At 47.5% G+C, this 25687-nt stretch overlaps 2 protein-coding genes across 3 annotated transcripts in view; both read right to left on the bottom strand.

The window, feature by feature from the left end:
• The window catches only part of LOC135317687 (uncharacterized), a 273809-nt gene that overhangs the window by 52845 nt on the left and 195277 nt on the right, over positions 1 to 25687 (bottom strand). The window lies entirely within an intron of this gene.
• LOC135317442 (protein ELYS-like) lies at positions 1445 to 25177 on the bottom strand (the record flags this gene model as incomplete). The annotated part of the gene is made up of 22 exons (XM_064473731.1): positions 25057 to 25177; positions 23597 to 23850; positions 20851 to 21031; positions 19856 to 20063; positions 18469 to 18585; positions 17423 to 17507; positions 15292 to 15442; positions 12721 to 12853; positions 12452 to 12633; positions 11923 to 11978; positions 9680 to 9770; positions 9503 to 9592; positions 9190 to 9340; positions 8698 to 8813; positions 7839 to 7932; positions 6228 to 6351; positions 6042 to 6098; positions 4682 to 4828; positions 3743 to 3930; positions 3427 to 3571; positions 3219 to 3332; positions 1445 to 1573 (listed from the first exon to the last, which is right to left on the bottom strand). Coding segments are annotated over exons 1-22 (2934 nt in total), but the record flags the coding sequence as incomplete, so codon positions are not given.

Genomic DNA, 25687 nt, shown 5'->3' with positions numbered 1-25687 from the left:
CATACCCGATCGTCGCTCATGGGCTCTTCCCTGAGCCTGTCACACACCTCCCTCCTGCATCCTTCTCTCCCTGCCCATTAACATTACAATTGTAGTATCAAACTACCAGCAATCAGGCTTTCACTAATAACTCATGGTCTAGTCTGGGTTTAAACCAAGTTCGAGAGCAAGGCACACCACACCGATGGCTGCTGTGGGATGAGCCTGCTCTTGAACCACGCCGGGTGATGCACGGCCCAGGAGTGAGTGACCTGAACCAACAGGCACATCAGGCACCGTCACCTGCATTTTTCCCTCTGCCTCACGTATGGGTCACCCACACAGCTCAGTGCGTTGGAAACGCTTTTTATTTGAGGAACAGCTGTAATTCAGAAGGAACCGCAGAACATTTCTCTCCGAGCATCTCAAAGGCACTCATTATCGTGACTGCTTTGGTGAGAACAGCATTCCTGCGATGGAAACCTGCAAGTTTTGCACAGAAGACAAAAGTACCAACAACATAAGAAACAAATGCAATCTTACCACGTGAAATTCTATTCTTTCATCGTATTTTCCGACTGGCCTAGACTAAGAGGTTACAAGCATTGCCTAACAACTCACAAGAGGCTATGGGCTGGCTTCTGCCTGGAGCTTGCTTCTTCCCCACCAGAAGCTATTTATGGTTGGTTACATGGGAAGGGATGAATTGCAGCAAATAAATGGAGTGCGCTGACAACCCTGAGAGTCATCTTCCATGAGAAGGGGTTCTGATGGGGGATTAAACTACTTAGTTATCTGCGGCCTTATTTGCACGCCGGGCATGCCCTTATAGTACCATCTGCCCAAGGTCTTGGTCTTTTCTCATGACAAAAGGACAGCAGAGAAGGGCAGTAACTGACCTTCATTGCCCTCACGGCCAAATATACCAGAACTGAGGTTGATTTGGCCACACCACCTGTAGGAAACTCATCTGACAGCTACAGGCCTCTTTCCTGCTCTTTATCATTCTGCCTATTTTTAAGTAAATAAGGCAGAAAAATGTTAGCAAGTGGGAAAAGGTTACTATTTGATCACACAATCAAGTCTAGCAAGATCCATACACCAATAGCTTGATGGTAATCAGGGTTTTAGTTTTAGCCATCTTAAATTCTCTGAACACATTTACCATAATATAAACACATGTATTTTGCATAGCAAACATTATCATAACAGAAAAACTCTCTCTCAACTGGGTTTCTGCTCATTTCCTACCCATAACTCTCTAACTTTGGCCAACACACGACTGCTGAAAGGTGCCCTTGGATCCACATTTCCTGCATTAGCTGGTTTTGTTACTGTCGAGATTGGCTTTGGTCTTGCAGCTGTAAAGCACGAGGGAAAAACGATCAGCCTTGTGCAATCAAAGCGATGGTTAGTTGTGCGTTATATTCCCCCCCTAAAAATTACCTTCTCTTGGTCCGGACGAAGGCAGATGGTAAGGCTTGGCTCTCTCTACAGCCAGCTGCCTCTGACCTCTAGGAAGGGTCTTGCCGTGCTGGGCTGAGAGAGAATGTCTGGCAACTGCTCTCTGTCTCCAGCGAGGAGCACAGTCGTTCTGATGAACGAGAAGCGTAAAGCAAGAAGTTAAATGTTACAAGAAGTTCATTGCACGGAGCTGTCGGTGCTATTTCGAATTAGGGAATATGTTTCCTCTACAGGTGCAGTAAAATACACCCCCTGCACAGAGCGGCAGCCAGTTCTGCCCATCAGCACACACCAGCTTCACCCGGAATTTTAGCCAAGCGGAAGGAAGACTAGAATAATAGCAGAACCTACAACTTTAAGCTAAAACCATGCCGGCACCCTGCAGAACCTCATTCTGACACGCTTGTCAGCACCCACAAGTTTCACGTGGCTGACAAAACAGCAGCCTTTCCCTTGTTTTTCCTGAAATGCCACTGCCCCAGGTGACTGAATCTCCAGGGCAGCGGCGGGTTACGTTGGACAAAAGGAAGTGAGGATTAAAATGAGGAAGAGAAAGCTACCTACACACCCCTTCCCCCGGGATGGGAGCTTTCAAACGCAGGACCTCAACCTTCCAGAACCACCCCACAAGTTTGCTTCCCTGGGAAACTATGGTTCTGGAAAGCAGCAAATGGATCACAGAACCACAACAGAAGTTCCCATAACACAGAATTTGACCTGCCTATTTTGAGACTCAGAAGTTAGGTAAGAATTTCTGTCCTAGAAGTGGTAAAATGAAAGCTGTGGAATTGCAGACCTCACGCTATAACTTGAGGAAATAATAAAAAGAACAACCCATGATGCAAATGTTGCCTGTGGGTTGGCACCCAGAGCTGCGTGTGAGATACCAGAGATGACATACAACACACTCTTCATTCCACAGTGACCCAAACAACTTCCAATCATCCGAACCCTACATAACGTACGTCCCTGAATATCTGAATGGTAAGAGTGGCTGACAGGAAAGATACTTATTGTGCTGGTTTTGGATGAGAAGGGGTTAATTCTCCTCACCGTGGGGGGCGGCTGCCTTTCCGGCTTCCCGCGCTCTGCCGCGTGGCGGGGGGGCGGTGCTGGGAGGGGCGGGGCCATGGTGGGGGTGGCTGACCCCGACTAGCCAATGGCAGGTTCATTCCATACCATGTGACACCATGACCAGTATATTGAGGGGGGGCAGTGGCAGCGCAGAGGCGGCGCGGCGTCGGGTCGGTGGGCGGCTGCGGCGCGTGTGGTTTGTTTCGGCGGTTCCTTCCCCCTCTCCCCTCCCTTCCCCCCTTCCCCGGGGCTTTGCGCCTCTCGTTGTTCTCCTTTACATTGCATTTCTACTGTTGTTTCTTTTAATTTTAATTATTAAACTGTTCTTATCCCAACCCACAAGCGTTACCCTTCTGATTCTCTCCCCCATCTAACAGTGGGGCAGTGAGTAAGCAACTGTGTGGGGCTGAGCTGCCGGCTAAACCACGACACTTATTTAATCCTCAGACACAAACAAACTATTTGACGTGGAGCCAACAACAGCCTGGAACACAGAATTTCCAACTTCACAGGGTCGCTTTGGAGAAGTGAAATTTTTTGTTCAACTTTTAGGTTCAGCTGTAACGAAAGGTGCAGATGCTTATTGCAAGTATTTCAAAGAAGGGTGTGATAAAGAAAGCAGGATTCTTATTGAGCACTGTTAAATCTAGTTAGTAACCCCTGAGAGAACCTTGCACACTTGGCAGAACTTTTACGCTTACCATGAGATGAATGTTCATCGCCCGGTTCAGCTGTGGGGCTGCCGTACAGTTGGCACGCTGCAGGTGCCGGGCTAAAAGAATCTCATGAGTCCGTAAAAATTTCTCCAAACGCTTCTATGAGAAATAACACATTTGAAAACATATCTGATGACCCTGCCTCTTCTCTTGGCAAAGACGGAGTTCAGATTTTGCTCTTGCCCACACTTACTTGTTCAGAGTCTGTGAAAGGCAGCCTCAGGAAGTCTCCCACTAGTCCCATCTCCCGACAGATGTCATACATGTCTTTTAATAGCTCTTCCTCCTTTAACTGAGTGGTGTGCTCCTGCAGCAGAGCCCAAGCCTCCGCCATGCACCTGTAGTTAATTTTGTGAGACGTAAAGGCATATTAATGGTATCACCAAAAAGATGCCCCCCAGATATTGTGCTCAAAGTTCAAAGGAAGTGTAGGGGATTGTGATTTCTAGTGTTTGTTCTCCACCTCTCACAGTATTTGAGTGCCAAAATGGTGGCAGGTATTTCTTTACCTATTGGACAACAGCACAGTGAGGAAAAGCCGCACTTCGCTACAGCTGGAGGCCGAGAGCTTCATCACCTGCGTGTATCTGAGGGCTCGCCCATGCTCTCCTTGGCACATGAGGGACTGAAGAATTCGCACGTTTTGCCACGACACAGGTTTGGTTGCAGTTGGTTCAACAAAGAGGGCCAGGGAGCTCTGCAGAAGGTAGAGATCAGGTTTCTTAAGATATAGAGACACACACGCGCACAACAAAACGATTCAAAAGTGTCTTCAGTGAGGGTGAATCTCTGTTGAATAAACTTAGCTGGTGACTAATGAAGGGCTTGGTACCGGACAGGTAAATATAAATGCTGAAGTGTCTGCAGAAAAAAGATATTCCGTGAGCCGTACAGAACAAAGGGAGTCCTTTGACAGGAGGGATTCACACCTGGCCAGGATAACCAAATCTCCGTCAGCAAACATCACCTCTCATAAAGACAAGTCATTCTCCCAGGCAAACAGGTTATATTAACATTGTGACGGGCAAAGAACAACCTTCAGCATCAGAGGGAACATGAATTAGATTGAAGAGTCACTTTGGCGGTCTTCTGTCTCAAGTCTTGCTGCCAGGATGGCAGTTTGAATAGTTAAAGTCCCCAAACCACCGCTTTTGAGAAAGCGCTCGACTGCTCTGCTGAGAACAACCTGAACAGACGGCTTTGGCAAGTCACACGTCAAGCATTAACGCTGACTTCTTCATTGTCTTAATCCATTTCCTCTCAACGTAATTAAAACCAAACTGCAGATCATCACGTATTGCTGAAGGTGCTGCTGAAGCAGCATTACAAAAAAGAAGCTTCCCATGTTTTATCACCTGGTATCAGCTAAGCACCAGGGTTTTTACATCATTTGATAGATCATAGCATTGTATTGCAATGTGTGCCCAACTAAACTGTCACATGCTTACATCATAGTCCTTGTGGTCTAGAAGCCAAAAACCTCGAATAAGCTTAACAAGGCCCGAAGGGATGGCAAAGGCAGCTGCGAAGGAGTCGACGGAAGGTTCTGTTTTGTTCGGAAAGGAATGTATGATGTCTAGCAGCAAGTAAATTGTCTGATATCAAGTATCGAATTAAGGCTAATAAATTTGCAAGACCAACAATTTATCACATGAAATAATATTATTCCTATGATTAATATAATAGGAATATATAATAAAAGGAAATAAGAATATCATAGTGGTAGGACGCAGAAAATACTCATGTATTAGTCTTGCCATTTCATGCTGTTGCAACCTGAAGATAGTCAGGCCCTAACAACAAAATTGCATTCTGAATAAATAACCAGAAAGACAGACTCTCTGATTTCTCTAAGGCATTCAGAAAGGTTGCCTTTCGATATTTAAACAGTTCTGTTGGAAACACAGGCTCCCTCTTTAGTCACTGGAGCCACCAGCTGGACATTCAAAACACGAGAACGGCCAATGCTTGATTATTAAAGCAAACAAATTCTACAGCTGGTTTCTTCCCTCCTTTCCAGCGTATATAAAACAACTGAAATTAGGGTGTCCTTACAGCACAGCTTAGCTCTGGATGATTAAAACTGGATTTAAACCAGTATGTGGATCACTCATCGGCAGTGTCACTCTCTCTTTCTGACAGCTGTTTTGGGGGGTCTGTTCTCATCAGAGAGCTCCGGGGTGCAACAGCTTTAAAGCCCCTGCTCTCTAGGCTCCCCTCTCGGGTCAGGCAACACACAGCCAAAGCAACACAGTGTATTTCGGCAGCTTAAAAGTTCAGTTTCTGCCCAATGACTTTTCCCTTCTCTCTCTCTATTATTCTGTGTGCCCGCACTTGTAACAGCACAAAAGCAAGCCCTCTTAGCTGTGCTGGAAAATGGATGATTTCAGCAACATCAGGTCCTGGTAAACCGCTGTCAGAAATCCTTTTGCTCTGAAGCAGCACATTCTAGTGCATCGCTCGAGGAAGCAGCTGTTTGCTACAGCTGTGGGTGCTTCAAAAATGAAAAACAGTTTACATTTTGAGACAATCTAGGGGAGCTTTCTACCTTTAACATTGCTTAGTAAACCTGTTTTCTCACATCAGAAAAGACTTTGCAACAAAACATTTTAAACATTCCTAAACAATCCACAGTACAAAGAAATCCAACAATGCTTCTGTCTGCGACTTAATTCTTAACTACACGTGTTCATCCGCAGTGTGTTTGAAGCACAAATTAGAAAATGCATCGAACGCGTAGGTGACAGACATTTCAGACCCCTGATGCGCGTATACTGGAGGTGTGACAGAAATAACTCCAAGGGATACGATTGCATGTTTGTGGCTTTCTTCAACGCCTTCTAGCAAATAGAGCTCCAGCAGTGCCTGGAATGAAAAGGTAGAAGCTTTTTAAAAGTCCTCTCTTTGAGAAATCATTGGCTTTGGGGGAGGGCTGGGCTGGGGCTGGGGTTTGTGGTGGTGGTGGTGGTTGTTTTCAGGGAACACAACACTCACCTGTAAGCTAGGAGGTGGGTATTTCCCCGTTCCTCCTTCATCTCTCTGCCACAACTTCTCAACTCGGTCTCCCAACTGGGAAACCATCCCATCGATCATCAGGCAGTCAGAGTCCCGTTTGCCTCTGGAACAAAACGTAGCGAGGATTTGACAGAGGAAAACACTAATTGCGGCCTCTCGGTGTCACAGATTTCCTCCAGCCAAAACAAAACCAGCTAAAGCTCCCACGACTCCAAGAAAGGAACAAACAGACAAAGGCACGATCGTGACTTGAAATAGACTGGAAAGAAATTTCGGAGTCAGGTGAAAGGTGCTCATTAGATCCTAGTGAATTATTAAAGGAGCTCCAAATAGGAATCCAAAAAGCTCCCTTATTAAGGGGAAAGTTGCAGCGACCTTTTAGTTTTCAGTTTTTCTTTTGTGCCGCATTCCTTGTAATACAAGGGCAGTGTGAGCAAAGCTACCCCAAACCTCACGCCCCCAGCGGGAGCGTTCCCACGCACAGCGGTGAGACCCCAGCACGGCAATGTCAGGCTTTGGTCTCAGCACCTCGCTTCTGTTACTGAAAAACAGTCACGGTCAGAAAGCTGAGCCCGCAGCTGAATTCTGGTATCCCCTGAAGCAGCACGTTTGCGCCTCTGCACGTGCCATCACAGTGACGGAGGGCTGGCCTGTGAAACACTGCATTCCTCAGAAGCCCATCGCAGGCTCCTGCGGGCTGCGACGCCAGCCTTTCATTTCCCGAGGAGGACGAGCAGAAGCAGCACGCTGGAGGTGGTGCTTCTAAGGAGCCCGTGAGCCTGTACGAGAGTTACCTGAGAAGGACGCGCAGGAAGAGGAGCTTGAAAGCCAGCGCCTGACATAGAGCAGCTTCCACCTGGACTCCTCCTGCTGCACCTTGCTCACGCTGCCACAGCCACGGCTACTTGAGGGCTTTCTTTAGGTTACAGAACAGTTGCCAAAGAAAAATCTGTTCTCACCTAACCCAAGGCACATCACCATTATGCTCGTGAGCCAGCCCAGGAAAGGGAGCTCCCGTGAGGAAGGGGCTTTTATCCAGTCGCCAGGAGAGCGCTGGCCGTGCCAGCTGCATGTGACTCTGCCCATCTCCTTCAACGACACCGCGGTGCTTGGGAGTGGGAGATTTGGGCCAATCCCCTTATCGCCATCTATCACTGGTCATTGAGAGAGATTATTTTTGCTTTGTTTTTTTGTTGTTGTTTTTTTTTTTTTTTTTCCTAAAACGCGCTTTCTTCTGTGCCCAGAACAATTGCTCTGCAAAGGCCGTGCCTTGCTGACCTGGCCGTGACTGATCCTGTCCTCACCACACGACCTTTCCCAGTGGTAACAAATGACACAGAATTGCCAATGAATTACGTGCGCCTCAAAACAATGATGATACCAACAAAGGGCACTAAGCAGAGGTATATATCAACATTTCAACACGGGAAAGGAACCTCTCTGTTCAGCAGGACACACGCATCACTCCAGTCAAGAGTGTTGCCAGCAAATGCATGAAGCGTAGCAAATACAGCTGCTGATGGAAAAGCCACTCGCTGCCGCTTCTGAATTTGCAGTGGAACTGCTCTAGAGCTTTCCTGCACGTCCTACCTTGATAAACGCTCCAGTTGCTGTCGATGACCAGCGTAGTAGCTCCGAATCAGAGGATAATTGTAGAAAGGTCTAGAGAAACGCATCTCGTAACCTACAGGCAATAAATAAGAAGTAAGTTAAAGAAGTCATATCACATTTTCAACCTACAGTTTTTGACTAAAAAGACAGAAGAACACACAAGCTAAGCATCAAAAGCACAGGCCAGCCTCCGACTTTGAAAGAAGCCCAGCCTCCTTCTGCCTTTGCTAAAAGAGACCTACGACACAGGAGTCAATTCCTCCTTGTCCTAAGTGCCATTTCAAGCTTACAGGTGATGTAGCATCCAGAACATGTAGTGTCAGCTGAAGTTCACTCTAAAAAAAAACCCAGTTCTCAAAGGGAATGGGTTTTTAAACATGTCATGTGAACATGCGTAAGACAGTTAAGGCTGACAATAGGATTTATAACCCATCCAAATGATGAACTATTTCCAAGGTGTATTTTTTCCTCAAACAATCCCTAAAAAGTTCAAAACACGCACGTCAGGCTTTTACTGTAAAATCAAGCATTCCCGTGTTGGTGCTTTAGGAGTTACTTGTTTACAATCCCAAGGATTTCAAGCTGTGGGCACGAGCAACTCCCTCCCTCAGAGGCTTAGTGCTGTTTCTGAGAAACACCCCGGAAAGAAACTGCTTCCATCATTCTACACGACGCAGTTGAAAAAACAGTGAAATCTCAATTTCAGCAGCAGAACTTCAGCATCTGCTGTCACTGAACGGGCACGACTTGGTATTGATGAAGCCTTGACAAAACCATGGGGAAGCAGGTGTTCATAGGAAGCACTGACTGCTACAGACGCGTGACAGTTTAGGCTTACCTGAGCCCTCGGGCAGGAGGCGGGACCCACAGAACCAGAGGACCACTCGTGCATACACAGCTGCGAGGCTGGTCACCGCCAGCTTATTTGTCAAGTCTGCAAAACATGAGAAGAAGCTTAAGAGGACTGTTGGTGTGCAATTTCTTTTGGTTTTTATAAAGCTCCCCTCATTGCACTGACTCGTTAGCTGACAATCAAAGGGAGTATTTGTCACAGTGCCACATCCCGTTGCTGTAATTTCAAGCCGGGTGCTTGCACAGCTCCTTGCTGACCGCAGCCTCCCCACCCACTCGCACCAGCTCCCCAACAAACTCTTGCCCTGAGCTCAACGCGCGGTAAGTGGCAGCCCCAACCCCTCCCATTTAAGCCCCTTCTCCCCGCTACATCTGACTTTCTGCCAATCAGCAAAACCAACAGAAGCTCCTCTTTCCACAATTACAGCCCCAGCATCGTTCCAAATCTTCATAAGACATACCAGAGAGTTAGAAATACTGTGACAAACCTTCTCCGGCGAGCTCTTGTGCCTCTGTTAGAAAACAGTTCAAGACTGTGCTGAGGTTGCTCAAAAGCAACTGGCGGTGCTGCAGAGCCTGTAACCTCTGCGGGTCAGTGGAGCTGCAGGAGCCGTCAAACAGCGCAACACCTTTTCAAGAACAGGTATGAAATCGTTAGCCTACAGAGCCATTGCAGAGTTTCAAAGTGCACTTCCAGATCTGCGGGCAAGACCATCTACCAGCAGATCACTGAATGAGCTCAGCTGGAAAGACTGACTCTAGGTTTGCAGCATGGCTGCACTAGTACTCACATATGTCATCAAATTCGTCTTTTGTATAGATCACTCTGCTCCACGTCCAGTCAAGGGCAAACTGTAAATTAGCAGCGGAACTTGGCTGCTCTTTAAAAAGAGAGAACAAAAAAGAAATGAATCAAGAATTCCAAACGAAGAAACCATGCAACATAAAAACCACATAACAAGTCTTACCTTTAGATGTCCAAAGCTTAATGCAGCCAGTCAGAAGCCCTACAGAACCTGTCTGGGCAGCAGCTGACAAGACCGCCTCTAACTGCTCCTCCTAAAAGTAACAGGCGAAATCAAAGGAGAATCCCACCTGCTGTCAACATCCAAACCACCAACAGTAAGTGCTTGTTTCTAACCCTACACTCACTCAGGCATCACAGGCTGGGCTGCTTGTTGCTGTGAGGAGCACATGGAATTTTTCCCCTGACACGTCAACTTCCCAAAGGCTAATTCTAATCTTTATTTGCATGCCTCTGCATTATCCTCTCAATATACTGCGTTCCAATTAACTATTCCCAGCAACGTGCCCTGCTTATACCCACGGCACATGGGGTGCAGAGAAGTTTGCCATCAGGAATGCGCGAAGGGGACAGAACAAACAGAACTCTGCAACGTTTGCATGGAAGCAGCGAAGCCAAGATCAAGCAGCTTTCCAGGCTATGAAGACATGAAGGAGTTACGACACCCCAAACATTAAGTTGTCATTTCCCAAGATGACAGAAAAGAAGTGAAACATTGATGTTCTAATAGGTTTCAGGTTTAGGCACTTCAAACACTGTGTTCTAATGCCGTGGCGATCCTTCAGAAGGGCAAAGCACAGGCAGGCACAGACGTGCACTGTTAAGGAGCAGCTTAGTGCAGCTGGTGTTCTGGTACTTCTTCCAGGTGAAATGAACATAGAAACATAGAATCATAGAATCCTTAAGGTTGGAAAAGCCCTCCAGGATCAATGAGTGCAACTGTCAACCCAACACTACCATGTCTCCTAAATCAGGCCCTCAAGTGCCACGTCTACATGTCTTTTCAATACCTCCAGGGATGGTGAGTCCCCCACCTCTCTGGGCAGCCTCTTCCAAGGCCTGACCACTCTTGCAGTGAAGGCATTTTCCCTAATATCCAACCTAAACCTCCCCTGATGCAGCTTGAAGCCCTTTCCTCTCGTTCTATCGCTAGTGACCTGGGAGAAGAGACCAACCCCCACCTCACAACAGCCTCCTGTCAGGCAGCTGCAGGGAGCGATAAGGTCTCCCCTCAGCCTCCTCTCCTCCAGGCCAAACAACCCCAGGTCCCTCAACCTCTCCTCATGAGACCTGTTCTCCAGACCCTTCCCCAGCTTTGTTGCCCTTCTTTGGACACGCACCGGCAACTCTATGTCCTTCTTGTCCCGAGGGGCCCAAGACTGAGCCCTCATCAAATTTTCCTTTTTAGGGCTTTTGCTTTTTGTTTGCTTCTTTCTTTGGCTTTTTAAGCACATTCACAAGTATCTTTCCCTTCTAAACAAAATCATCACATTCAAAGCCATTTCTACACGTTCGAATACACACATCAGATTTCCATCTTTTTCTGAAAACCAATCTCAGACAAGGAAACACACCGAGTACGACTTACGGTGGCAAACAAAACCCCAAACCAAGCTTCTTGTCCCTAATTCTGAGATTTGTCTTTCATTCACATTCACAAGCAATTCCTGCTGAAATCCCTAACAAGCCTCTGAATGATCTAGTCTCAATTCAGCAAAGGGTATGACAAATTTCTGCATTTCCCAATTATTTCCAACGTGGAGCTGACATCAGATCACCCAATCTGAATGGAAGAGCCTACATCAGGCTTGCAAAAGAAACAGCCTATGGGCCAGGCCAACCTGCCAAGACGGTCATGTTAGCTACCACACTGTGCACAAGGGCTCTTTGCCCCAACGCACCCCCACAGATCTGGAGAGGAATCCGGTAGAGAGGAAGATGAGGGCAGGGAAAGACTGCTCTCCCCTTCCTACCAAGTGCTCCTCTGCCTGAAGGTTGTTCTGAGGGAACGATGCTTCCTTTTCTCCGTTCTGTCCTCTTTTCCAAGGTAATCAGGGATCAAAACCCGAACTCAGGACCACGCAGGCAGTTGCACTCATTGATGAGAGAGAAGGAACAGCTTTCCCCGACTTTCTCTTCCTGCTCCTAGAGCAGCGCTCTCTTCCTTTCTAGACATTCAGGCCCTGATCGTGCTTCAACGGGAGGCAACGGTGGGTTTACACTCCCAAGAGGGGACCTCAAACATTACATTTGATAAAACTGGTAGGGTACAATTGCAGTTACGCGTGTGGATGGGCAGGAGGAGCATTAAATGGTCCCTGACACCGAAAGCAGCGCCATGGAAAGCTTAGGAAAGCTCCATCTCTTGACATTCTCCATAAAGACACAGTAAAAGCTCACCTCCTTCTGGAAGCCGCTGCACGTCACATGAACAACTCCAGAGCTCAGCAGGCACGTGCCATCTGCAGAGACAACGAACGTTGGACAACATTCCATACTCTCACCGTGATGGTAGCACCAGTTTACATTTTTGTCACAGCAACCTCTGGAAAGGTACAACTGAGTACCCGTTTTCCTCATGACATCACTTACAGCCTTTTTTAGAAAAATAATGGCTGAGTGTAGAAATTTTACCTCCGGGGCTATCGAGGTGCTGCGCTTTGAGCTTCAGCCCAGAGTCATTTCATCTGATCACCAGCACCACCTCACGGGCTGCGTTACAGAAGCACCCAACCCCCAGGCCCAGCCGCCTGTCAGGCAGGTGTCACAACAGCACACACTTGGTCAGTACAACGTCATCACAGTTGGGTGGGTGGGGGTTGGGGTGTTTCGGTTTGGTTGGGTTTTTGCGTGACAAACAGTGAACAGGAGAACCAATAAATGGCATTTGAGCTTGGTTTAAGCTTATCACTACTCAAAGCCGTGTAATACCTACCAAAATTATAGGTGCTTGGGTGAAAACACAGCTCAGGTTGTGGGTAAGAAGGAGGAACTCTCCAGCTTAGGCTGCGCTCCTGCACCACAACATCCAGAAGGGGGTTTGGAGCAGTCGTGCTTGTCACAGCGTCCAGTGACCACAGTGCAAAATAGGGGCAGTCCTGAAGGGATTCTTCTGGCCTGAAAGAAAACAAGCGCAGAAGCTAAACGCCGACTTTCCAGTGAATTATGGGGAGGGATACTGAAACCAGCTTCATAAAAACCTGCCTTAGTGAGCCTGGCATTTGAGCCTGATACCAGCAGTCCAAGTCAAATACACCCAAATAAGTAGATGGTTTTCCCTGGCCGCGTGTGTTCACTTGCCAGCTGAAGACGGAGACACTGATGTCAGGAGATATGACTGGAAAAGACAAGACATTGTTTCTTATTGGGAGAAAATACAATCTATCTGACATTTTCAAAACATCACTTTCTATTTTGGCTTCATTCTGTTACGTCACTCATGAAACGCAACACTTGACTAAGAAGAATTTTAAAAATGTACACCATAGCATCACCTCTGTGATAGGTTTCAGTCATGCTGCCCCCCTTTGCGAGTTCAACCTGTATCCGTCCTAAGACAAACCCAATACACAATCGTCAGGTAATCAAGTTTCCCATACAGTAAGAGTGCATCAAGATGGTTAGAAAAAAACAAAAACCAAAAAACAACCCACCACCCTAGGAAAACATACATTGCTGCTTTTAGAAAGCATACAAATTCTTGTCGTATACACTTGATCACTCAGCTGGCATTATTAATTTCCAGATTCGACTCGATTACGGGTGTTACGAATAGCTCCTTTCCAGCACAGTCAGAATGAAAGAACACAATTATCACACAAAACAAACACCAAAACCCAACCCCAACAAACAGGAGGTTGGAACAAAGAGTTTAACATCAAACATTGACCATGTTACACTCGGGTTCTCTCAAGAAGTGGCATGGTCTGTCGTCTCTGGGGAGAAGGCATTCTCCAGATGTGAGCAAAGTGGGGGGTGCATCCTTTACCCTGACAGAGCAGGGAACCAGGAGACAGGTCGTTTGGCAAAATGGGTCTCTGTTCTCTGCTGAGTTCATCAGGGCTGCTCAGGGAGCCTCCCACGCTTTACTGTGTGTCATCGTGAGCTTCTGTGCCCTTTCACTTGTGTGAGCCGCTGAAACTGCCTTTGAAGATGTCAATTAGTTTCATAAATCAGAAGCCAGCTGCATTTCTAACCTCAACCCAATCCAACAGAAGCTCATGTGGGCCTACAACTTGAATAGTTTCTGGATAAAAGCTAATGAGGAGCCATCAGAAAAATGACAAGCATTTTTCCATGCCTCAGGCTTCATGAAAAGGGGACCGAAAGGGCCTTTTTTGTTGGTTTTGGTTTGGGTTTTTTGGTGGGTGCGCCTGTTGGTTGTTTTTGACAAGGTTTTAGAAGGCCCTCTCCTCAGAATCATGACACAGGTGGAGAAAATCCAAAGGGGTTTTCATTAGATTTTGACACGCTGTTGTTAGAGGGTGGCACCCCAAAAGAGGTGGAAGCTGCCTCTTCAGGACTAAGACAAAGCTAATAAACACAAATAGCCTAGAAAGTCACGCCAGTGTCGTCTTTGTAACAGCAGACATAAGTTAAGGCCAGTAAGAAGAGAGGGAAGGGCATTCACACACCCAAACAAAAGGCTGTGAAAGTTATCACTGCAGCCGGCTCAGAGATGTGCTCAGAGCATCACTGGATGTGCAAACCCAGAGATGCACATCTCATTATTGCAAGGGAATGAAAGACACCAGAGGAGTTTTAACTGTCGATCCGGACAAGGGAAGCCAGAAGCTATTGCTTTAAGAGCTTGTAGGTGTAGGAACCTATTAGACACAGAGAGGGCAAAGTGCACAGGCAGATCATAGACTCGTAGAATCATTTAGGTTGGAAAAGGCCCTTAAGATCATCGAGCCCAACTGTAAACCTCATACTGCCAAGCCCACCACTAAACCCTGTCCCAAAGCGCCACGTCTGCACGTCTTTTAACTCCCTCCAGGGATGGTGACGCCACCACTTCCCTGGGCAGCCTGTTCCACTGCTTCGCAACCCTTTCTGTGAAGAAATTTTCCCTAAGATCCCAACTAAACCTTGTGCTCTAGACCCTTCACCAGCTTCGCTGCCCTTCTTTGGACACACTCAGCACCTCAGTATCTTTCTCGTAGTGAGGGGCCCAAAACTGAACACAGGATTCGAGGTGCAGCCTCCCCACCGCCGAGTAGGGGGGGACGATCACTGCCCTACTCCTGCTGGCCACACTATCTCTCATACAAGCCAGGATGCTGGTGGCCTTCCTGGCCACGCGGGCACACTGCCGGCTCATCCAGGTGCTTGGGGAAGGTATCAAACAGATCTGGCCCCAGGACCGAGCCCTGGGGAACAGCACTCGTGACCGGCCGCCAGCTGGATGCAGGTGCAGGCATAGGTTGGAAGAGGGGAAAAAAGAAAGTTGAGGGAACATTCCTAAGCAATGGAGGGGATGATCCTACTGTTCAAAGACGAGAGCTGGAGGAATAAAATGACTGACAGGTGTTATAGAGGTGACCCCACCATACATCGCTACAGCATGTCAGCAAGCATTGAAGGGAAAACTAGGGTTTATTTTAACAAGTCCCACAGAACCTAAGCACCCAGTTTTTCCTTTGAAATAAGCCCAAGAAGTTAGTCTATACAGATACTGAAGACTTTCAGGCTGTGGGTATGGAACAGCATTCACTGCTTGGATGCCAAAACCATTTAGTTTAGAACAACCAAAGACGGGCATCAGGAACAAACCTTCATCAACGCTGCCTTCTCTGTCAATGCAGTTGGGAAAGATTTCTACAGCCTGACAGCTGAGTAGTTTGGCCTTGCTGCCCTGCCCTCTCAAGGGAAAGGCTCCACCCGTCAGATCCAAACTGTACTTTTCAACACAGGATGCCAAACCCTGCGGAAAAAATCACAGGCGAGAGAAAGGTCATTCTGAGAGAAAAGCAGACATTATACCTCAGTAGGAAAGAATGTCCATGTCTAATAGAACCTGCATATTGTACTGTATCTCTCCCAGGCGCTTAATCTGATGGCAAAGAGAAACTACAGCTGACAAGCAAGAGAACTGAGTGTCAAACCGTAACGGGTAAGTTTGGCCGTAAAAGCTTTGCACATTTTCAGAACGGAGCATTTCCCTCGCATTACTGGTTCTAAATGTGTTTTGCAGAATTCCTTGCACCGTCCCGGTTTCTTCACAAACCTACGTATTTATCTAGAAAGGGAGATCTGAAATAATGCCATACATAGGCATGCAAAGCACTTTGCTCCATGACTTGATCACAGAACTGATGAAGTTAGAGGAGTCGTGGCCTTCCAGCAGCCAAAGCTCTCTTGCGAGGCATTATCTATAGGCACACACCGCTAGAGTGAAAGCCCATCCCTCGGGAGTAGCCATGAGAACGTCTTCCTGAGTCACACTCTTCTCTCAAACCACGTCAGCTCCTGCCAGCTCCTCCTCTCGCCTCCTCAGGGACTGATGGGTGAAATATGCCTCCCTGCCTTCACCAAGTGCAGCCAACAGCAAAACAACCCGGCGGACATGGCATGCACGTGGGCAAGGCGTTTAGGGGCACGAATTCCTACAGAGTCAGCCAACTACTTTGAGACCTACAGAAACTCCAGCAGGATTGTGTGGAACCTCTGAGACCACCATTTGCTAAGCAAGCATTGACTGAAATACTGTCTTTCCAAATACAGCAGTTGGTCAAATGATCTACCCTACAACACATGGGTGTGTGGATTGTGGACAAAGAGCAGCTCTACAGTTAAAAACCAACCAAACAAAACCAAAAGCTAAGCAGCTAAAAATCTCCAAAAACCTACCAGAAAATAAAAAAATTGCTTGTACCTCATTCTACCCAAGTTTCCTAAAGTTTCAGAGCTCTAGAAGGAACTGGCATGAGACAATCCATTCTCGTATGACCTGATATGTTACATGTAACTCACCTACTCTGAGAACAGGCAAGCTTTCTCTTAACCATTCTAGGAAATACTACTAATAAATATCAAGGCTGTAGAGCACAGATCCTCTCCTACCGCACCTCAACAGGAAAGACATGCTCTGAATTAAGATTACTTTCCCATCCAAAAGATTTTGCAAGGGTTTCAGGCGTAACACTGAATAAAATGATACGTTCTAAAAACGCGTCTTCTATCTGTTAGATAACAGAGAGGTAAGGCTAGTTCATCTCTATTTTAAACACAACCTCTTTGGAGCCACTTCTCAAAATTTACATATACTTTTTTGACCAAATCAGACCACTCTTTACTGTATTTGCGTATTTTGCTGGCTTCAAGAGCAGAGTTCGTAGGTAACGCAGCCAAAAAGTAGAAAGAGTTCTCTTTAGAGCTACTAAGTTTCAGGACCAGCACCGAAGAGACCCTGCAGGTGAGCGTCATGTGAAGTCCTGCTGACAGAGCTCAAAGGGAAAACAAGGATTTAAACCTGAAGACCGGAACAGAATAAAGCTGTACGCCCGTGTTTTAAGGAAGGGAGACAGACAGAACCTTATTCAACTCTGCAGTTTGGTTAAACAGAGCTACTCAAAGCCCTGTCTTCTCTTCCTACAGGCCATTCACTTGGTGTTTAAATGAAGAATCATTTTATTTGTAAAAGCTGCTGCCTCTTCAGGAACTGAATTTAGACGGGCTCTTTGCAGGCGGCCCTGGCTGGAACACACGACACGGCGGTATGAAATTGTACGACTTCTTTTCAAAAAGTATGGGCAAAGGCCGTGCCCGGGAAGACTCAGCAAAAGATTCTTTCTTTTTAAGTCATCTCTGAATTGTCATGGTCAATATTCCCCCTGCCAACTTCACTGATACTCCCTTAGGGAAAAGGACTCTTTCCATCCTTTCACGGACGTGCACGTCTTACCTCGTACATGGCTTGTCCTGAAGCCAAGGGCCTCCTGTCTGCGAACGCTAACTGCAACAGATGTAAACTCACGGCATCGCCTTCACTGGAAAAGGTACAAATGATGACATTTGGTTACAAAGCTGCTTTATAGTCCTCGTTACCCTTTCCTTAGATCTAGGCTGAGGTTTCCTGAATAGCACTGTCTTGCTGAAAAGAAAAACAGCCCTTCCCAAAACCTAAGAATTGGTCACATTTAGCTGCTAAACCACAAAGGAGGAAATTTGGACACTAACAGCTTCTGGGGCAAAGGCTACCCATACAATCTGGAAGCTTCAAGATGTTCTGTGGAGTAAAAATGGTTGGGAACAGTTCTTGGCATTGAAGAGCTCGCAATCAAAACTGCTTTACAGTCAAACTGAAAAAGATTGCCACTCCATGAGCAGCCGAGCTGAGTAAATAGCTTGCTGATGCTGAAAGGGGCAGATCTTTCTCCCCTTCCCTTCCCACCAAAGCTCCAGTCCCTCCCCTGCACACACGGCACCTTCCACACCCTCCTTTCAGTCATTAGCCCAGCAGGAAACCACCGACTTGGCTGCTGAGCACCTTCCCTGCCAGCCGAGCTGAGCTGGCTCACCAAGGCTCAGGCTGGCACCAGGGAACCGGCCATGCTGTCACCTCCTCCTTTAGGGGCAGCAGGCTGGTGGATCCGCACCGTCAGTGCTCTGGAGCTGCAGCCTCCACTGCGCTCCATGGTATTTTCATACCACGGTGTGAATATCAGGCAAATCATGAAGCAGTCATCAGGAAACAAAGGAAGCCATTGAAGAATGCCAGCACAGAAATAGAGCCACTGTCGCTTTGCTGCCTTTCAGCAGGGAGGAACTAGTAGGTCCCTCTCCATCCCTGTTACATCCTGTACAAATCGCACCGTCAGCCCCTTCCATACCGGAGAGAATCTCCTGCACGGCTAATTCAACACAACAAATACATGTGGGTCAACTCTAGGTGAACAAATACTCAAAAAAAAAAAAAAAACCAGTGGCCGATAGTAAGCTTTTATTCACCTTTCTTGCGTCGACTGAACAGCCCACAAGTAGCAGCAGTTGCGAGGATCGTGCTCAGGCTCTTGAAAAGTAACGGCGCAGACAGGAATCCTTCCTCCTTCAAGCTGACAGTGGTGCCTGCAGGGTTAACAAAAACAGAAAGCAGGTGAGCCTGGTGGCCCTGCCTGTTTGTAGAAGGGGAGAAGCATCTTCTGAGCAAAGAGCCCCTGACGTGCTTCTCCTCAAGGCACAGAAGGTCACACTCCCGTCTCAAACAAGGGAGTCACGGGAGCGACTGCTTTTGATGCAACAGCCACGAGGTGAGGAAATTACTGTCCATCACGGGCAATAACCTGGCTTTATCTCCTCCTCTGCCTGCGGAGCAGGAACATGAAAGATTCCTTCAGCTGCCAGGCAAAAGATTCTTCCTACTCTTGTCGCCTGCTTCAATATTGAACTGAAAAGGCAGCCTCTCTTCTGCACAAGCTGAAAACAGCGCCAAACACCAGTAGTGTCTTGTTTCTTTACTTGGACTATCTAAAGCCTTTCTCCTCCAGACTTCTGAACCTTCCTTGCACCTTCACAATCTATTCTGGCCACCTCACTATCCCTCCACTCTCTATTCATGCCGCCAATAGTTCCCGGTGAGTCACTGCAGATTTGCTTAAGTGAATCCCGATCTGAATTGGGTCAGATATTCCAGGGGGGATTGCTCTTTGGCAGAGCTGAAATCATCTCCCTCATTTCTCTGTTGCTTATCCCTTGACATGACCCTTATTCCCCCTCCAAGTGTTCCAAGCAGACCTTCATTCCCATGCATCGCTGCCTTGGCATGGGTCAGTCCCCTCTTTTGGTCGAGGCTGAAATGTGGGAGAGAATGTCTTTTCAGCCACAGATCAGCTCTTGATCCTTCATGTCTCACTCCTTTCAACCGGGACGCTTTAAAGAATATGATCACCACAATCCCATCATTAACATACTTCAGCCTTTCAATGGGTGCCCTCATTGCAGGAGCTGGTTCTGAGAAATAATGTCTACAATCTCTTTCATTGAAACACACACAACTCCTGCTGTCACTGAATACTGCTGGTGGAACAAACTGCCTTATGGAAAGCAGCTCTCTCACACCCTGACTGCTTGACAGAACCCAGAGAAGGGAGCTTTCCGCAGTTCCTCAGCCCACGGGCACAATAAGGAGAACAATCCCAGCCCGCTGGGCAGAAGGCGGCCCACTGAATCCAGGTATGGCTCAATGGTTACTTCAGAAGGGGATTCCTAAACAGGCCAAGATTACACTCCACATTTCCCTCCCTGAAAAAGGGCTCTTTAAATTAACAGACTTCCTCCTCAAGCAGAGCCTTGAGAGCCCTGCACCTCCAGGCGTGACCAAGTGCAAAGGCCGACTTACTCCCGCTGCAGAGTTTTCATATTCCACAGTGACAGGGAGCCGTCGGAAAAACCCACGGCGAGCTGGTTGCTTCTGCTGATGTAGCACAGGGTCGATATTGCTGTTCCTGAAGGACACTGTAACTGAAGGCAGAGATGTCTCCCTGCTCTGCTCACGGTTGCTCTTCCTTGTGAAACGCCAGCAGCAGCTCTAGTGACAACTGTTAGACCTGCACGCACAAAACCACACAATAAAGGAATGCGTTAGGCCATTCAGGTTGCATTTGAAACACTGACGTGACAACATGGATGATCTAATTCTACCGTCCCCGGCAAAATACCCATTGATGCAATACTTTGTCTGCTCTTCCCATTTTGTACGCATTCAGAGCACATAGGAACTCTCTGACTGGACAGGTATCCTCGCTCCTATTTCAAAACCAGGTGAAAGCAAAACCTCCATAGACAAATTCTTCCTGGGCTCTGCACATCAGCAGTTTGGGCCTCGTGGTGAAGCTACTTGAAGTGAGACCAGCTCCCGAGGCCACTCTTGTAAGAGCAAAAACAGCGTATGCAATCCGAGTACACCAAGTACAGGTTCCGTTTGGTGAAATGCAGGGATTTTGGTAAGGCATATTTACTTTAAAAAACAAGCCTCAACTTTGCCCCAAGTCAATGAACAGAAGCAGAAGAACATTCCCAGGAAATAGGGCACGTCCGACACACCTTCCTGTCAGGCAGCTGCACCGCCTCAGATGGTCAGATTCCTACCCCTCACTGGTGAGAATCACCGTGACAGAGGGACCCTGGTGGGAGGGGGTATTTGTAACCTTAGGAGGAGTATGAAGCCACTCCCATTTTTAATCCTTTCAGGGCCAGACCATGTCAAACCGCCACCTGTCATCAGCAGCCATAAACGTCTGCACAGCAGTAGCTTCAAAGTGGGATGCGTGTTGTTGATTGAAAAGACACAAGTTTTCTTACTTTTCCGTTCAAGTTTAGAAACCGCAAGCTCACCCGATGGTTCATTCTCCCTCTGACTGCAAGAGAGATCATCCAAACCAAGGTCCACCACAAGCAGATGACCAACATCTGTCGCCACCGCTGCCACGCCACAAAACCCTTGCAGAGCCCGGTGCAGGTGCCAAGGCCTCACGCTGGCTCCTCCGGGGTTAGTTATGGGCTCTACAGCAGTTACCTACAGGAAAACTACAAGTTAGTATTTCAGCTCTTTGACAAGCTTTGAGAGAAATCACTCAAAAGTGAAGCCAGAATCAGCCCATCAGAAGCAAGAAAGTAAATACAGGTTTCTCAGACTTAAAAACACAGCATTGATCCCAATTATATCCAGACAAAACAAACAAACCAACCAACCCCCAAAAATGTCCTGTACAAACATCCGTTACTGCCTTCCGTTTACGGGGTTTCCTGCAGGGATTTCGCTGAGCTCACTCCAACTGCAATGGTGCAGTCTATTATCACAGCTTACCAAGTTCCATTTTCCACTTAGAAACCATTAACTCAAAGACAACACAGAAAATCCGTTAAATGCAAGAAACTTGACCGTATTTAAGGGACTGGAGTAAGAAAGGCCAAACTCACTCTCGCTCTCCCACGGCCCCCAGCCCGTCAGCACTGGGATACAGCCCACGCCTTCTTTGCCAAACAGGTACTAGGGCAAATCTCGGCTCTCAGTCAGAGGCGGCAGCGGCCAAGTTGCAGGGGAGACACACCGCTGCCACGGCAAGGGAGTCTTGTTACAGAGAGCGGAAGGGAGATACCAGCTTAGGGAAAGCTACACCAGTCCTCATTTAGAATCAACAGAGCAACCAGGGAAAGCAGAAAAGTTTTCAGTGCCGAAACAGCGGCAAAAAGCCCAGCAGCTGGTTCGCCAAAAGCCAGCTCCGGCTGAGGAGACGCGCACGCTGCTCTGTAACACGCGGAGCCGCCTGCCAGCAGCTTTAGTACAAGGCCCTGATGGAGACAGACCTTTCCGCACCTGCAGCCCCTCCCGGGACAGCCCTGACGGCTCCAGCAGAGACACCAGCACGTGAGGGCTCCTGCACTAAGGCTCCACAACAAAAGAACACGGGCTGCCCTTCAGCCTCCTTGCATAATGTCACACAGTGACACCAGGGAGCTTTACACCAACAGCAACCTGTTACACGACAACGGAACAGAGCAGTGAGCACCACAAGGAGTCCTTTTTTTATATAGATTGGTTTTTCTCCCCAGAGGTGGGGAAAAATTGACCAAACCTCGAAGCCCCAAAGTTCTCTCCTCTCCCGTGTCAAGCACTTGCTGTGACTGCGCTGCCTGGCAATCTGCTACAGAATTTACCTTTCCCCTGGGCCACAAGAATTCTACTCCTAGAAGTGCCCGCAGTATTTGAGACAACTTTATATTGTTTCTGTCATGGTTTCAGCTGGGATAGAGTTAATTTTCTTCACTCTAGCTGGTATAGTGCTGTGCTTTGAAATTAGCATGGAAAAAAACCTGTTGAGATAACACACAGATGCTTAGGCTGTTGCTGGGCTTTGCACGCTCTCCTACACTGCTGCCAGCTCCTTCTGGGAACGAACGCAGAAATCCTGTCTCAGCTCCCTGACTCTGCATGCTGCCCTTCTGCCTCACACAAACCAGGAAGAGTGGGGAAAATACCATTCCAGAGCTCTGAAACATGCAACCGTTATAAACCAATTTATACCGTTAATGTTTTCAATTCAGATTTGCTTTTACAAGTCTGAATGACTGCACGTCTATGTCAGCACACACCTTGCCTTTCCATCTCAAACGCTGAGATTTATCAGGACGATCAGCAAACCCACACAGCGGAGCACCAACCCAGCTCAGCTCGTTAGAAATCACCACCCCACAAACGCTCACTGCCCGCAATCACACTGTAGCGCTACAGACAAACAAACCCCGCCTGGATTCTAGCAAGTCAAACCAAATCACGCTCTGGAAAGCTGAGTAATACGGAAGTATTTCTCTGTCGCAGATTCTAAGGTGGTAAAGACAGAGGGAACCTTGATGTTCCATTACCTTAAGGTGACTCTTGTCTACACTCAGACAAGGAGCCGAGGGGAAAGGACGTCATTTGAGTTTATGGGTTAGAGAAGGCAGGGAAAATTAGCAACGTTACACCAGAGTATCCCACCGGCACAAGCACCATATGCAATAAGCAGAGGTTCAAGGGCTTCAGGCTGAAAGTCAGTCTGTAACCACCTGCCAGGTAACGCAGTGAAGCCTGTTTTTTCCCATCCTAAGTCAACAGAAAAATGTGCTTTGCTCTGAAGTCACCTGCTTGCTAGTCCGAGACTCCTGGGAATGTGCCGAAGTCAGCTACAGCACAGCCATGGAAGTCTGAGATGTTTTAAAGACAGTATTTCTGACATAATGAACCATTCAGGACATGTATGTTACCAACACTTGAAAGGCAGGGTGAGGACGAGTTCTTTGTCACTCTGGCTATAAAAAAAGGTAGTTTTCAAGGCCTTTTTGTCAAAGTGGAGAATGAGGTAACTACGTGCTCTACTGTAAAACCAGAAAACTTGTTTGACTCTCTCAGCAAACTCAAAGGATAACGGTACCGTTAACCCCACGATTTCACATCAAGGTGCTCTCGACTGGACACTCTGCAGTGACAGTATGATGACACAATAGAGAAAATGGACGTCCTAGCAAAGAGACGCTCCAAAGCTGCTCCTGAAACAGCGTTATGCAGCACCTGACAACGTTTCCCCCATTAAAAAGCACCTACCCTTCCTGGCAGAAATACTGCTGTAACTACGCTTGATGTTCCAAGGTCGTACAGGCAGAGAACACTTCCCTCTGCTTCTCTCAAGCCAACCAGCAGCCCCGTTCCCGTCTGCCAGGAAACCTCCTTCACCACGCGGATGGTGGGAGGCTGCTCACGGGCTCCACTGAAACGGTGTGCAGAGAGCCGCTCTCCCGTCACAGCGCTCACGACCTCCAGCTGAGGGCCACACGCCAGCCAGGCCAGCCCATCTCTCCCTGGAAGAAGAGAAAAGGCTGGCTAAAGCAAACTCCCAGGAGAGGGTTGAAAACAACGGGAAAATCACAATCACTGCCCCTTTGCTTCAACAGAAGTAGCTCACAGAGCAAGAGAGGCTTACCGAATTCGGGTCGATTATTGAAAATCACCCACTGAATCCTCAACCAATGCATCGTAAAATGAACCACCTTATGATTTTGCATTTGGACTTGTCATTCCTGCACTGAAGAATTCTGCTTGTTTGGGATAAAGATTACAATAGATTGGTCTCTAGTCCTTATACCATATTCAGCTTGGTTTTGCTAGAAATCATCTAAATACATATGAGAATACAACTCCTAAAGCATACTTCAAATATGGCAAAATCTCAGCCAATTCTTTTCTAGTTGACTAACTTTGCTCGACACACGCCTACTTTGGGCAGGGGTTTGGACTTCAACAAGGAATTACCTTAAAATGGGCACTGCGGGAGCCAATTTCAACTTTTACACACACTGATCACAGAGAGAAGTTAGCACATTTAGTTTCACTGAACTACTTCCAACACAAAGGGAGTATTAACTCAACTACTGCACTTACAGTCACACAGAGAGATTCTACATGGTCTCAGCAGAAGCCCGGACACCCAGGCAGGCCCCCGGCTCTACCTTCAGATCACCGACAAAGTCAGCTACCTCATCTGCTCAGCCGCTCTCAGCAGCTCTCCCGGGACACTCCTCTGCGTCCCATTAAATGCTCTGCAAACCTGGCTGCAGCGCCTAACAGGGCTTTCCTCTTCCTTCTGTTTTTAGTCAGGCTAGGAAAGAAAAAGCAGGGGAGGCTGCCTCTCTAACACTGTGGAAAAACTAGTTCTGCACGGGATGTTATGATGGTACCAATAAATACAGCCCAAAACCACACCAGGACTTTTTTGTAAACTGCCTTTCATTCCATTAGAAGTTGAGGAGGGCTCACTGACTTGCCCGTGTTATTTTAATAGCTCAAGGCTGGCGCAGGCTGTTGTCCTTTCAAAGTTTAACTCTACTAATGTTTTAATGTTAACATTTTTCATCATTTTGTCATAGTTCATCCTTTCTGTTCTCTCAAAACCTGACGCACCTGAGCAGCACCAACCTGACACAGCTGATGCTGTGACCCCGTGCCTCAGGTCACCTCCAGGCAGTAACAACTTCACAGCAAGACCCACTTTCAAGGAAAAGGCTCACCTCTGGAAAACCGCCCGCGCAGCACAGACCCTCGGGTGAGCTCATCTTCCCCAAGAGCCTGAATGGTCACCTCGGGAAACTGCAGCAGGCTGCTCGTTACCTGAGCCACGAGGTCTTGCATTCTTCACTGTGAATAGAGAAAAAAATGCAAAAAGAGGCTCCTGACAGCCAGAGACATTTTTGAGATTGACAGAACTTTCATCCCTTTGCCGTGAATAATCTCCCGTCCACCTCCTGCGGCTCTTTTCCTTAACAAAAGGGCACTCAGGACAGGTTTGGATCTCACAGCAGAGCAAAAGCAGAATCCTTTGCTTTTCTGATGCCTACGAGATCACCAACAAAAAGGGACGCAGGGGTACTGACAGGATAAACAACACGGGAAAAAAGCCCAAGACACTGGAGTCAAGTCAAGCAACGTGGCACGAGTCAGAGAGTGAGTTTTGCATTAAAAAGCTCCAGAAAATAAATAAAAAAGAACAAGTTGAGAAATTACATGTTTGAGCAGAATCACATCCAGCCAAGTCAGTGTTCTGGGATGTCACCGTTGACTGACATGTAGTACATGAAAGTCAGATTCAAAGGCCAACAATGTTACGGGCTTACTGAAGGAAAAGCTACAGATACGGTCAGT

The sequence above is a fragment of the Phalacrocorax carbo genome, chromosome 26 (genome assembly GCF_963921805.1).
Source record: "Phalacrocorax carbo chromosome 26, bPhaCar2.1, whole genome shotgun sequence".
Taxonomy (NCBI): domain Eukaryota; kingdom Metazoa; phylum Chordata; class Aves; order Suliformes; family Phalacrocoracidae; genus Phalacrocorax; species Phalacrocorax carbo.
Note: the sequence above shows the minus strand (reverse complement) of the source record. Positions and strands in the feature narration are given on the sequence as shown.